At 42.1% G+C, this 12,291-nt stretch overlaps 1 protein-coding gene across 1 annotated transcript in view; it reads left to right on the forward strand.

Moving 5' to 3' along the window:
• Positions 1 to 6,017: 6,017 nt before the first annotated feature.
• The window catches only part of frem3 (Fras1 related extracellular matrix 3), a 28,859-nt gene continuing 22,585 nt past the window's right edge, over positions 6,018 to 12,291 (forward strand). The window contains exons 1-2 of the mRNA XM_046046763.1: positions 6,018 to 11,188; positions 11,488 to 11,577. Of these exons, the coding sequence (XP_045902719.1) occupies positions 6,160 to 11,188; positions 11,488 to 11,577 (5,119 nt within the window). The 5' untranslated portion in view covers positions 6,018 to 6,159. The remainder of the gene's footprint in view (positions 11,189 to 11,487; positions 11,578 to 12,291) is intronic.

Below are 12,291 nucleotides of genomic sequence, written 5' to 3' on the forward strand. Positions count from 1 at the left end.
GCTTTTTTTTTCCCCCCCCCCCCCCCCCGACTCGCTTTACTGTAAGTGCAAACATGAGCTCCAGGTGCAAACACATTTAGTTCAAAGTGACAGTGTTAAAAGATCTGAGCGCTGCCCACATTCCAGGGTCAGTAGCTGGCTCTCAAAATTTTGGAATCGGTGTTGTCTTGTAACAGATGTGTTGTAAGCTCATTTGTTAAACATTCCCGTCCATTCAATAAAGTAGAATTAAATGCTGTGTGTGGTTTGAGCTCATCACTGAAGGACTCATATGGATCAGTCCTGTTTAATTTCACGAGCCATATAATATTTTTATAATTTCCTTCTACAGTGATGTGCTGCCCAGTGTTTGGGTCTGATCCAGCTGCTATATCTAGCTTGTTTCCATGGGCTTTCGCTCTTCGTTAAAGACAAGTGATAGCACCAGCCTATATCAATCTGCCCGCAGGATGCTTTAATCCACCATTAAGCAGATGAAATGTTGCACTGTGCCTGCGGTGCAGTAGTGACGGCAGGAGCGGATCTAAAATTTGTGCGGTCACCCCTCAAACCTGACCGCAGTCATGGACACCCTACACCAAATCATCCAGTGCAGCAGAACACAAACCTCTTCCTCCTCGGAACTGGATCCAAATGTCTCAGGTCTCAGTGCCCTCTATTTATACACTGTGTATATTTACAACAGTCCGGATGATTAGGATGCTAGTGCATAGTGAAGAAAATGTAGCGGCAATCTTCTTCAGCTATTCTAAGGAGACAAGTAGTTTATCAGGGGTGAACCACCTCACTGATGTCATAGCTTGTTTTCAAAGAATCTGACAGGGCTACTTTTGTGATGTACTTCAAATAGCCTTCATTTCTCAGAGCAAGAATAGACTGACGAGTTTCAGAAGAAAGTTCTGTGTTTCTGTTCATTTTGAGCCTGTAATGGAACCCACAACTGCTGATGCTCCAGTTACTCAACTAGGCCACTTTTTAAGCTGTGCTACCATCGTTGCAAAAGGGTTTTCGAATGATCAATTAGTCTTTTAAAGTGATAAACTTGGATTAGCAAACACAATATGCCATTGGAACACAGGGCTGAAGTTTGCTGAAAATTGGCCTCTGTACTCCTCTATAGATATTCCATTACAAGTTAGCCAACAACAGTCATTTACAAGGAAGAAGGCCCGGTTCACAATGAAGAGGACAAAATTAATCTCCTGTCATGAAACACAAAGCATAATGGTGAACTGCATCAAGAGTGGAATGAGCAAAATATGAGGTTATCTCCACAGTCAAGCACACATTGTGACATGATGGTCACAGAAGTTTTCCTGTCCTCTAAAGAGAAACACGCTTTAACCCAATACAAGAAAATCATAAAACATAAATTGTTTGATGCAAGAAGATGAGATTTTGGTGTTTATTTACATAATGTGTCAAGACAGTGGGGGAGATCTGAACCCATGCAAATGTCCCTGATGTATCTGTGGTTGTGTTCATTCATTTGTAGTGTGTTTTAAATGTATTTAGTGGTTATTTTCCAATGAGCACGCTGGGATTTATATAATCACTTATTGAACTGTATGTGGAAGTGGAACTCCACTAACAGTTATGCATCTGTTCGGTACAGTAGCTCTGATGCTGCACACCTTGTACATGTAGATGACCTTCTGTATTGCCTCTAGGCACATAGACACGCACGCATGCACAGTGACAGATATACACATCTACAAGTTTCCTGCACAGCTGGACTGAGCTGTTCATCAGTTGAATGACTGGTTGAGATGTTCTTCAGTGAAATGTTATGGACATGCTCTGAATGTGAAGAATGATCACAAAATCTACTTTTGTTAAGGGAAAACCTCCATTAAAGCTTCCGTCAGTGTGCTAAATTGACCCTTCGCTAAGCCACGCCCCGAACACAAGTTGGCCAATCACAGCGCAGTATAGGACTCGCTCCAACTGAGGTCCGACACTTTTGTGGCTGTGCTCCATTGACTCCTATGCAAAAGGATCATTTTCAAGCCTCTTTTTTCTTCTTTTTGCTGTATGTTTCCAAGATATGGTGAAACGCTGTTCCTGGGTCATGTGTAATAATTACACTCTACACAGAGAGGTTAAAAGGAGAAGTACGATTTATTCTCTTTTCAAAAAATAAAACAAATCCAGAAAAATGTAGGCTGTGGGTTGTTCCTAATGTAATATTAGTTAGCTAACGCTAGCTAACTTACTACTGAATGTAATGTTATAAAGCCCTACTGCTAATAGACAGTGGCAGCGCCATGATAAAAGTCAGACAGGTCCAACGGTTTGTCATTAACTAAGGGGGGCATGGCTTAGTGAAGGGTCAATTGTGGATTGTGGTATTGCCTATTCTTTTAAATAATTACATGAATTAAATTGTCTGAATTAAAGTCCTATATTTAATTTTATTTTTATATGGTGTTTATTTTATTCTTGAGCTTTTAGTGTAATCTATATTATATCACATTTTCATATTAGATCATATTTACAACATGTGATACAGAAATGATGACAGATATGCAGTGTTTATACAAAATGTGTAGGATCTTAAGATTGCTGTGACTGTATAACTGAGTTTGTTTCCCCTTGGTTGGTTTGTTTTATATAATTTTTTTGTCATTTGAAGGCCGCATTAGCTTCGTCCGAGGGGACATGGCTTGGAACCGTGGGTCGGCGGTGTCGAGTCTAGCTATGACCACTCCCGAAAGTGCCCCTGAGCAAGGCCCTGAACCCCTAACTGCTTCACCCGGCGCTGCGAATAGCTGCTCACTGCTCCCAATTAAAATGGGTTAAATGTAGAGAACTAATACATCTCCCCTCTGGGATTGATAAATTATAAGAAAACAGAATCTAAGCCATGCTAGCGGGTCTGTGAGGTTGTACTTACTGCGGTGCTTTGAGCTAAAGTCTACCATCAGCATGCTAACGTGCGCGCAGTAATAATGCTAGTATGCTGATGTTTAGTATAGGTATAATGTATACCAAGTTTTAGCTTTGTTTTTTGTCTCTACCAGCTCCTGAGGATATTTGGATGTAGCTCTTTATGCTGCACTATGTTCTCCAGCTAGTCGCTAATTTTGTCTATCTTCTGTTTGATTACCGAGGTTATCACAAATCATCCTGAGTGGCACATGAATGTCTGTACCAAATTGCACTGCAATCCATCCAAAAGTTCTATGTCTTTAGTCATGCTCTAGGGATGGCATTGTTGGTCAGTCTGGACCAAAGTGTAGGCCTGACTGACCAACAATGCCATCCCTAGAGCATGGCTAAAAGGACATACGGCCACATTATTGAGATGTTGACAACATGACACATTATAACAAATGTGTCATTAAAAAAAGACAAAGAAAACGCATCTTAACGTAAGTACTTTTTTTAGGGAAAACATCTTTCTAAACAGCAATACAAGAATAATGGCAGTCTGGATCTGAACGTGGCTTCATCTTGACAGACGTAACAACTGTACCGAGAGGAAAGTAAGCAAATCCTGTCTTCTTCCTGGGTGGTTGTTAGGGATACAGGGATGTGATCCACTTGGGCTTTGTTTTCCATCTATCATAAGGTCATTACTGCCTGCTGTCATCATTAGCTGTCCCCTGGATGAAGAGTTGATCCTGGGAAGCAGGGCCTGGCCTCGACCCAACACCTATCTCTGTTTACCTTAGACTCTCATTAAAGGCATGTCATGTATTTAATATCTAAATTGGACGATGGCAAACTAATGGCTTACGGAATGGCATGCTTCTGCTCAGGACAGACGCATTTATAAGATGTTTTTTTCATTATCGACCAATCGCCTAAAGCTGGAGAGGTAGTTCAATTTCTCATATGGCTCAGGAATTAATATTAGCAGTTTCTCTTGATAAAATACATTTGGATTCATGATCTAGATCTGATTTTTCAGTCCATGGGTCTTGACATTTTACAGTATACTTCTTCACCATGAGAAGAATGTGAGTAAAATCCAGGAGTAACAAAGTATAAAAAGCTTGGTGTGTTTGTTTCTATAGTTACACCCCATGGTGTGTGTCCCCTTTTTATTCTTGGCTTGTCAAGTGAGGAGGGCGAGATTTATTTAGGGGATGCAATGAAAAGGGTGATACAGAATGCCTGGATGCATATGGCATCTCTGCTATTTGGCCCACGCTTAAGGGAAGGTTGCAGAGTGGTTCACAGTGTTGTCCTAAAAGCATTATCATGTCCAATAAACAGAGAAACTTTTACAGAATAATATAATTTGATGAATTTACATGTGTATATCTATTAAAACAATTTAACTGGATATAAGATGCTGTCCTGTCATACTGGAAGATATTATCATTGCGCTTAAAATATTCAAAAAATGTCAACAGTTCCAATTAAAAGAACTGTGTGAAAATGTCCAAGCAATGCACACAGATCACTTCATCAAGTGTCAGGCCCAACTCAAAAGATGATCCATAAAAGGCTACTAGGTATTTTTATCTTAACATGACCTTGTGCACCATACTGAGTACACATTCTCACATTCTCACTGCATCCAGTATGACTGCTTGATTTCTCCGTGCTGTGCTTTGTCAGTACGACTTCAGAAAAAAGACATTTGATGTATTTTCTTTGTAAATTTGACTTATTGCTAAAAAAAATGGCTTCTGTCACCAGAACCATGTTTCATATTTCACAAAATATAAGACCTGCCTTGCTAAAATATATTTAATTCAACCCTGTCAAAATAAAGGAGTGGATTTCCAAGACTGGATACTGCATGGTTGAAATCTTATATTAATTGATTGCCTTACTGCCAGTGACCAACATGGACAGTATTAACAACTAAGACTAAGACTAAAGAACTCCCTTGACAAATATTGCTATATTTTGAGCTGTGTTGTGTTTCCTCTCCGTGTGTGAGGCCGTACACCTGTTTGCCAGCTGATGTCAAGTTATTGTCCCTCGGTGTGGGACTAATGGCCACTCTGGTGCCGAGGTGTCCCACTGACTCTCTGGCACTCTGCCTGAAGAGCAGAACACAAAAGCCTTTGGAGGATTGTTTCTCATAGGTCATGTACATTGTCTGACTATGTTGATGGTGATAATAAACATTGCATTTTTTTGTTTGTTTATTGAAGCCTGGGTATAAACTCAAATACATGCCGAATTTTTTTTGCATTTTTTGTATTTAAACCAGATTCTTGATTACATAGCCTAGAACAAACATGAAAAAAATTATCCACAATAATTCAGTTACATCACGCGAGAGATGTAATAGGTTGAATTGTGTAGTGCAGAATGATTCCCCTCTACACAGGGCTAGTGCTGGGATGCCAGATTTGACCTTGACATGAAGACTTTGATGGTACAGTAATTAGTGATTGCTTACTTCATTCACATAGTTCCCACCCTTAAAGCCCTCCATCCCAATCCCAAAGGTTAGTGATGATACATCAGAGCATATAGTGACTTTTATACTACTTTTAGAAATACAAGAATCAACTTCATCACCAAATTGTTTATAATCAACAAGAAATAGTTTATTGCTTTATTTATTCAACTTAAATAAACAGCATTTACCTATTAGAGGGCACTAGTAACATGCACTCCGAAAATAATCCAAAAGTTTTTGTAGAATTACATTCTTATGTGCACATTCATTTTCAAAACTAAACCTAATTAGATTTATTCATGAATGAACGGAGGTGAATGAGAAAATAAATTAAAGTATAGCTATTTCCGAAATCTACTATACACAAATATGAATTGTCTGAATTAGGACTGATTGGTTTTGTACTGGATTTTATCCCCCACTTTTTTCAGTGAGAGGAGGGGAGAAGGGTGGGTGTTGGTTGGGGGAGCACTTTCGCAGTCTTGTCCAATGATCTATCTTAAATTAGCCATGGGGGCAGGAGGCTCCCTCCCTGTGCTGACAGAAGGAGGAGCTTGCGCCTGTCACTGTCTACTGTTTCATTATTACCTGCACAGCCCTCCAGCATTCACCACACTTGTGTCTCTGTGTGGCCACATTGAAACAGAGAGAGACACAGAGGACACACTCCAAGGCCCAAACCATCACAGAGAGTTTTCTTTTTTTAAATGCTTTTTAACCACTTTGGAGAGGAATCTGCCTGCTACTATTGACTTGTAAAATACATTGCAAGGCAACTAGCAGTGGATATGGCTGGTTGTCTGCAAAGTTCCCCACTTTCTCTAAAGTGGAAACTTTTGAGATGCCTGCTTGTAATGTTTTCTCTCAGCTTCTGTTTTGCCTCAGTAGATGCAGAACCATTTGACCCAGCTCCCCTTTATCACCACAGATCTGGACCTAATGAAGACAACATCATCATTGCCAACAATGGGATCAGGGTCCCTTTTGGGAGGTCTGTGTTTCTGGACCCTGTGAATGATCTGGTAACAGAAGTGGAGCATGGTGACCGCTGCCACATCACAGTTTTAGACAATGACCCACTAGCCCAGAAACCTGGGATTCTGACCCCTAAAAAGTTCCCGTGTTCATTTGGACCAGATGAAGTGAAATACACTCATTTTGGATCTCGGAGCCCCAGCAAGGATCGTGTGAAGCTGCAGCTTCGTTATGACTCCCAGACGGACACAGTAGTCATCCCTTTCATGCTGGAAGTGGAGGTGGTTTTCCAGCAGCTTGAGATCCTCACCAGGAATATGCCCCTTAATGTTGAAAAGCTCAGTGGTGACAGCAACCCTATTGACAGAAAGGGTCTGGAGTTTTCCTTTGAGGAAGGTGTCACGCATTGTAAGATAACCACTCTGGTCGGTGCTGGAGGTCTTCCCAGGTATGGCACTCTTTTAAATAACCCCTCAAATGGCCAAATGGTTGACTGTGATGAGTTTGTGAAACAGGGTATTCGCTACAAGCACACAGCTAAAACCAATTCACCAAACAGAGACTATATTCCAATGATGGTAGAGCTGCAGGATAATGAAGGCAACACCATAATGCAAGAGCATTTCCAAATGATGGTTAGAATTAGAGAGGGTGCAGAGAATACAGCTCCTAAACCTAGTTTTGTGGCCATGATGATGATGGAGGTTGATCAGTTTGTGTTGACAGCTATTACAAGTGACATGCTGGCTGCTGAAGATGTTGAATCTGACCCAGATGATTTAATCTTCAACATTACTACACCGCTGAACCCTCAGCAGGGTTACATCATCAGCACAGATGATCAGAACCTGCCAATCACCTCTTTCTATCAGAGGGACATCAAAGATCTTAAAATAGCTTATAAGCCACCCTCAGAGGACTCAGAAGTAGAGAGGATTTTCCAGCTAGAGCTTGAAATTGTAGACACTGATGGTGCTGTGTCTGATACATTTGCTTTTATGATTGTGGTGAAGCCTATGAATACCTTGGCTCCTGTAGCGACCAAAAATACAGGGCAACTATTGTTTGAAGGGCAGTCCCGAGCTCTCTCCAGCTCCCAGAATTTAGAGATTAGTGATGAGGATAACCTGGAAGATGTGAGAATAACTGTTGTTGATGGCCTAAAGCATGGAGACCTGACCGTGCTCGGCACGCACAGGAAATTCTTTACACCTGCCGATCTTGACGCCGGTATTGTGGTGTACCAGCATGACGGCAGCGATACCTATAGTGACAACATTATTTTTAGAATGACTGATGGCAGTAATGAAGTGGAGTTTTTGTTCCCCATCACTATTGCCCCCACTGATGATGAGCCGCCTATTATCAATGCTAACACCGGCCTTGTGCTATTTAAGAATGAAGTCATGCAAATTTCTCCCTTCGTCCTGAGCGCCACAGATATTGATTCAGAAGATTCCACCATTAAGTTTATCTTGGAAGCGCCCTATTCCACCATAGGGGAGCTTCTGCTGAGGCAAGTGGAACCTCCAAATGACCCGTCTCTCTGGAAGTTCAGCGAGACAGATGAGATGTTTGAGCAGGTGGTGACTGAATGGTTTCAGCAGGATATTCTTGATGGAAAGTTGTTCTATCGTCACATCGGACCCCATAGCACCACAACTGTGATTGATCAGTTTGTGTTCCGGGTCCAAGATGATAATGACCCTCCTAATCAATCAGGTGAACACATGTTCACCATGAAAATCCATCCAGTCGATGACCTTGCCCCAGAGCTTTTTCCGGGCACCACCCTTCACATGACAGTCAAGGAGTATGAGCTGACACACTTCAAGAAGAAATTCTTGTGTTATAGTGATCTAGATTCAGATGACAGGGACCTGAAGTACACCATCATTAAGACCCCAACTGACACAGATGAGAACAATCCAGCCCCCTTAGGTGAAATCGTACTGACTGACAGCCCTGACACTGTAATTACAGAGTTCACACAGGCCCAGGTTAATCACCACAAAGTAGCTTACAAGCCTCCAGACCAGGAGCTGGGCATCACTCCAAAAGTGGCTCAATTCACATTCATTGTAGAAGACACTGCTGGTAACACAGCAGATGGACTATTCACCATTTTCCTACAGCCAGTTGATAATAAACCCCCAGTTATCACAAACACAGGGTTTACTGTTATGGAGAGAAGTGCATATATCATCACTACAAAAGAGCTGCATGCCACAGACACAGATACAGATGATGAAAATATTGTCTTCACCGTGACCCAGATTCCTGCACACGGGCAGCTGCAGTACTTGGGGATTGACATGTCAAATGGCGAAACATTCATACTTGAAGACATTGCAAATAGTCACCTAACGTACATCCACAGTGGAGACGAGTCCCTAAGTGATGTCATTAAGCTTGATGTAAGTGACAGTTTTCATGAGGTACCTATCACCATTAAGATCACCATCGAGCCAGTTGATGACGAGACACCAACGATCATGCTCCCAGCCGGTCTGCTCGGAGCATCCATCGATGTGCTGGAGAGCGGCGCTACAGAGATTACAACTAGTGTCATTCAGGGCCGTGATGAAGACACAGATGACCTTGTGCTCACTTTCATTGTTGAACAGCCTCCCAGGCTGGGTGAAATCCTGGTTAATGGTGCTCCCGCTGAAAGATTCACCCAGAGAGACATCATTAACGGAGCAGTGGTATATGCCCACACATCCGGTGAAATTGGACCGGTCAGAGAACATGACTCCTTCAACCTTACTCTGTCTGATATGTCAGATCAGTGGGTTGTTGGTGGCAACAAGGTCCAAGGTGTTACAGTTCACGTCACCATCCTTCCTGTTGATAGCATTCCCCCTATTGTCAGTGTTGGAGGGCAGTTTGTTGCAGTGGAAGGCGAGAAGAATGTCATCACTCTGGAACACATCCAAGCCGAGGATATGGATACTGACAATGACGATATCCTGTGCACCATCATTGTCCAACCAACATCTGGTTATGTGGAGAATATCTCACCAGCTGCAGGCTCTGAGAAATCCAGAGCCGGGACAGCCATCACTGCCTTTAGCATTAAAGACATTGCCCTTGCCCATATATACTATGTCCAAAGCATCCACAAAGGGGTTGAACCAGTGGAAGATCGTTTCACCTTCCGTTGCTCAGATGGTATTAACTTCTCCGAACGCCACTTCTTCCCCATAGTCATCCTTCCAGCCAATGATGAGAAGCCTGAGATTTTCATCCGAGAGTTTGTGGTAATGGAGGGCATGAGTCTGGTCATTGACACACCAATTCTGAATGCTGCTGATGCTGATATCCCTGGGGATGAGCTGCACTTTGAGATCATCAAAAATCCTAAACATGGCACAATAGTTCAGCAGCTCAGCACTGGCACCATCCCTGTGGAAACCTTCAACTTGGAACAGATCAAAGAGGCATCCAACATTGTCTATGAACATGATGACTCAGAGACGAAGGAGGACAGCTTTGTAATCAGGCTCTCAGATGGGAAACATAAAGTGGAAAAAACTGTTCTTATCATGGTTATTCCTGTTGACGATGAGACACCAAGGATGGCTATAAATGATGGCCTTGATGTTGAGATTGGAGAGACAAAAGTCATCAGCAACAGGGTTTTAAAGGCCACAGATCTTGACTCTGAAGACAAAGAGTTAACATATGTTGTGCGTTACAGCCCAGGCCAGGGCTACCTTCAGCGAATCAGCAAGTTTGGTGACGTTTTAGGTAATATTACCCTCGGGATGAATTTCACACAGGACGAAATCGACAAACAGCTCATCCAGTATGTACACACAGGCCAGGAGGGAATCCGTGACCTGCTGAAATTTGATGTCACAGATGGCATCAATCCCCTTATTGACCGTTACTTTTACATCAATATTGGAAGCATTGACATGGTCTTTCCAGATGTTATCAACAAAGGTGTGACTCTAAAAGAAGGTGGGAAAGTAACTCTCACAACTGACCTCCTCAGCACCACTGACATTAACAGTCCTGATGAATACCTGAGCTTTAGCATCACAAGAGCACCTAGTAGAGGTCACTTAGAGAGCACTGACCACCCAGGTGTTCCCATTTCCACCTTCACCCAACTGCAGCTAGCGGGCAACAAGATCTACTACATCCACACCTCTGATGATGAAATGAAAATGGACAGCTTTGAGTTTGAGGTGACAGATGGTTACAATCCTGTCTTCCGTACCTTCAGAGTGTCCATTACTGATGTAGATAATAAGAAACCTGTCTTGACTATAAACAAATTGGTTTTGGAGGAGGGAGAAACCAAGCTCATCACACCATTTGAGTTGACAGCTGAGGATCGGGACACCCCAGACAAACTGTTGCGATTCATAGTCACCCAGGTACCAGTGCATGGGCAGCTGCTTTTCAACAACACAAAACCAATCACGACTTTTTCCAAGCAGGACCTAAACGAGAACCTTGTCAGCTATAAGCATGATGGCACTGAAACCAATGAAGACAGCTTCTCCTTCACTGTCACAGATGGCACTCATACTGACTTTTTTGTCTTTCCTGACACTGTGTATGAGACACGCAAGCCCCAGATGATGACCATCCACATCAACACTGTGGACAATGGTGTGCCCCAGATTGTGGTTAACAAAGCTGCTGCCTCACTCAAGGTCCTCCAAACAGGCCACCTGGGCTTCCTGATCACCAATAAGGCTCTTCGATCAGAGGACCGCGACAGTGAGCAGAGAGTGCTGAAATACACTGTGTCTGAGGCTCCTCTGCATGGCTTCATCATTAACACTGCCCAAGGCAATGACAGCATCAAGACATTCACACAAGGTAATGTTTCATCTCTTAATTTTCTTAGTTTTGAAAATTTAAGATGTACTAATAAATATTATTATATCATATCATATAATATAATAGATAATCATAATAATAACTGTAGATAATCTTTCTGTAATAGATATTTCTAACTGATACAATATTTTGTATAAAACAATCCTGAATGCTTCAAAACATATGTCTGCTGTGGCCCATATCACTTTAATTGCAGCCTAAGGGCTGTAACAAAAACCTTGTAAAAGTGGCTTAGTCGTCACAGTTATCTCACGCTGTATCTCTATATTTACCAACAGCTGATATCGATGACATGAAGATCTGTTACGTCCTGTTGGATGGGAGCAACGCCACAAGTGATATCTTCTACTTCACAATTGAAGACAACGGTAGGAATCCTTTAACATTTCATACTTGTGTGCAATGACACCAAACTAGGGCCCATTACTGATGAATCATTTGGCCGAAGGCTGTCCTCAGACTTCATCTGTCTTTTAATGGCTTCTAAAAATTTAATTTTCCTGCTCTCTGTCAATCTCCTGAGTGTTTGCATCACAAAGACTTAAGGCAGTTGGCCATGACTGACACCCAGTATAGAGCAGCCATCTCTTTTCGCCCCACTGGAAAGAGCAGCAGGTTTAAAGGACAGGGGTCAAAGGGGACTTAAGCCAAACACTGACTGTGGGTTAAGTGAAAGAGGTGGGACTACCCCATGCTCCAAACTTTATTGTTAAAGAACAATAGCATAATTTTTTCCAGGGCACTTTTCAAATGTCCCCTTTTATCATGTGCTTGAAGTGACACTGTGAAATCTGTATAGATATGCATGATGAGCTATTCAGTTTATACTTTCTTTCTGGAATCAGTCGCACAAAAAACATGTTTCAGTTTGAACATTTCCCATCATTTCCTGCGTGATTGATGTAAACAACTTGTAAAAAGGAACAATATTTTGTGAATGTTATGATTGTAGGAATACTGGGCATTTCTCCATAAACCATTTAATGCTTGAAATGGCATTCAAATGAGCAGATTCTGTTTTCTAGTGTCTATTTTATGCTTTACAGGCTAGCAACATCGAGGAGCCTCACTTTTAGAATGTT

The sequence above is a fragment of the Micropterus dolomieu genome, linkage group LG04 (genome assembly GCF_021292245.1).
Source record: "Micropterus dolomieu isolate WLL.071019.BEF.003 ecotype Adirondacks linkage group LG04, ASM2129224v1, whole genome shotgun sequence".
Classification (NCBI taxonomy): Eukaryota; Metazoa; Chordata; class Actinopteri; order Centrarchiformes; family Centrarchidae; genus Micropterus; species Micropterus dolomieu.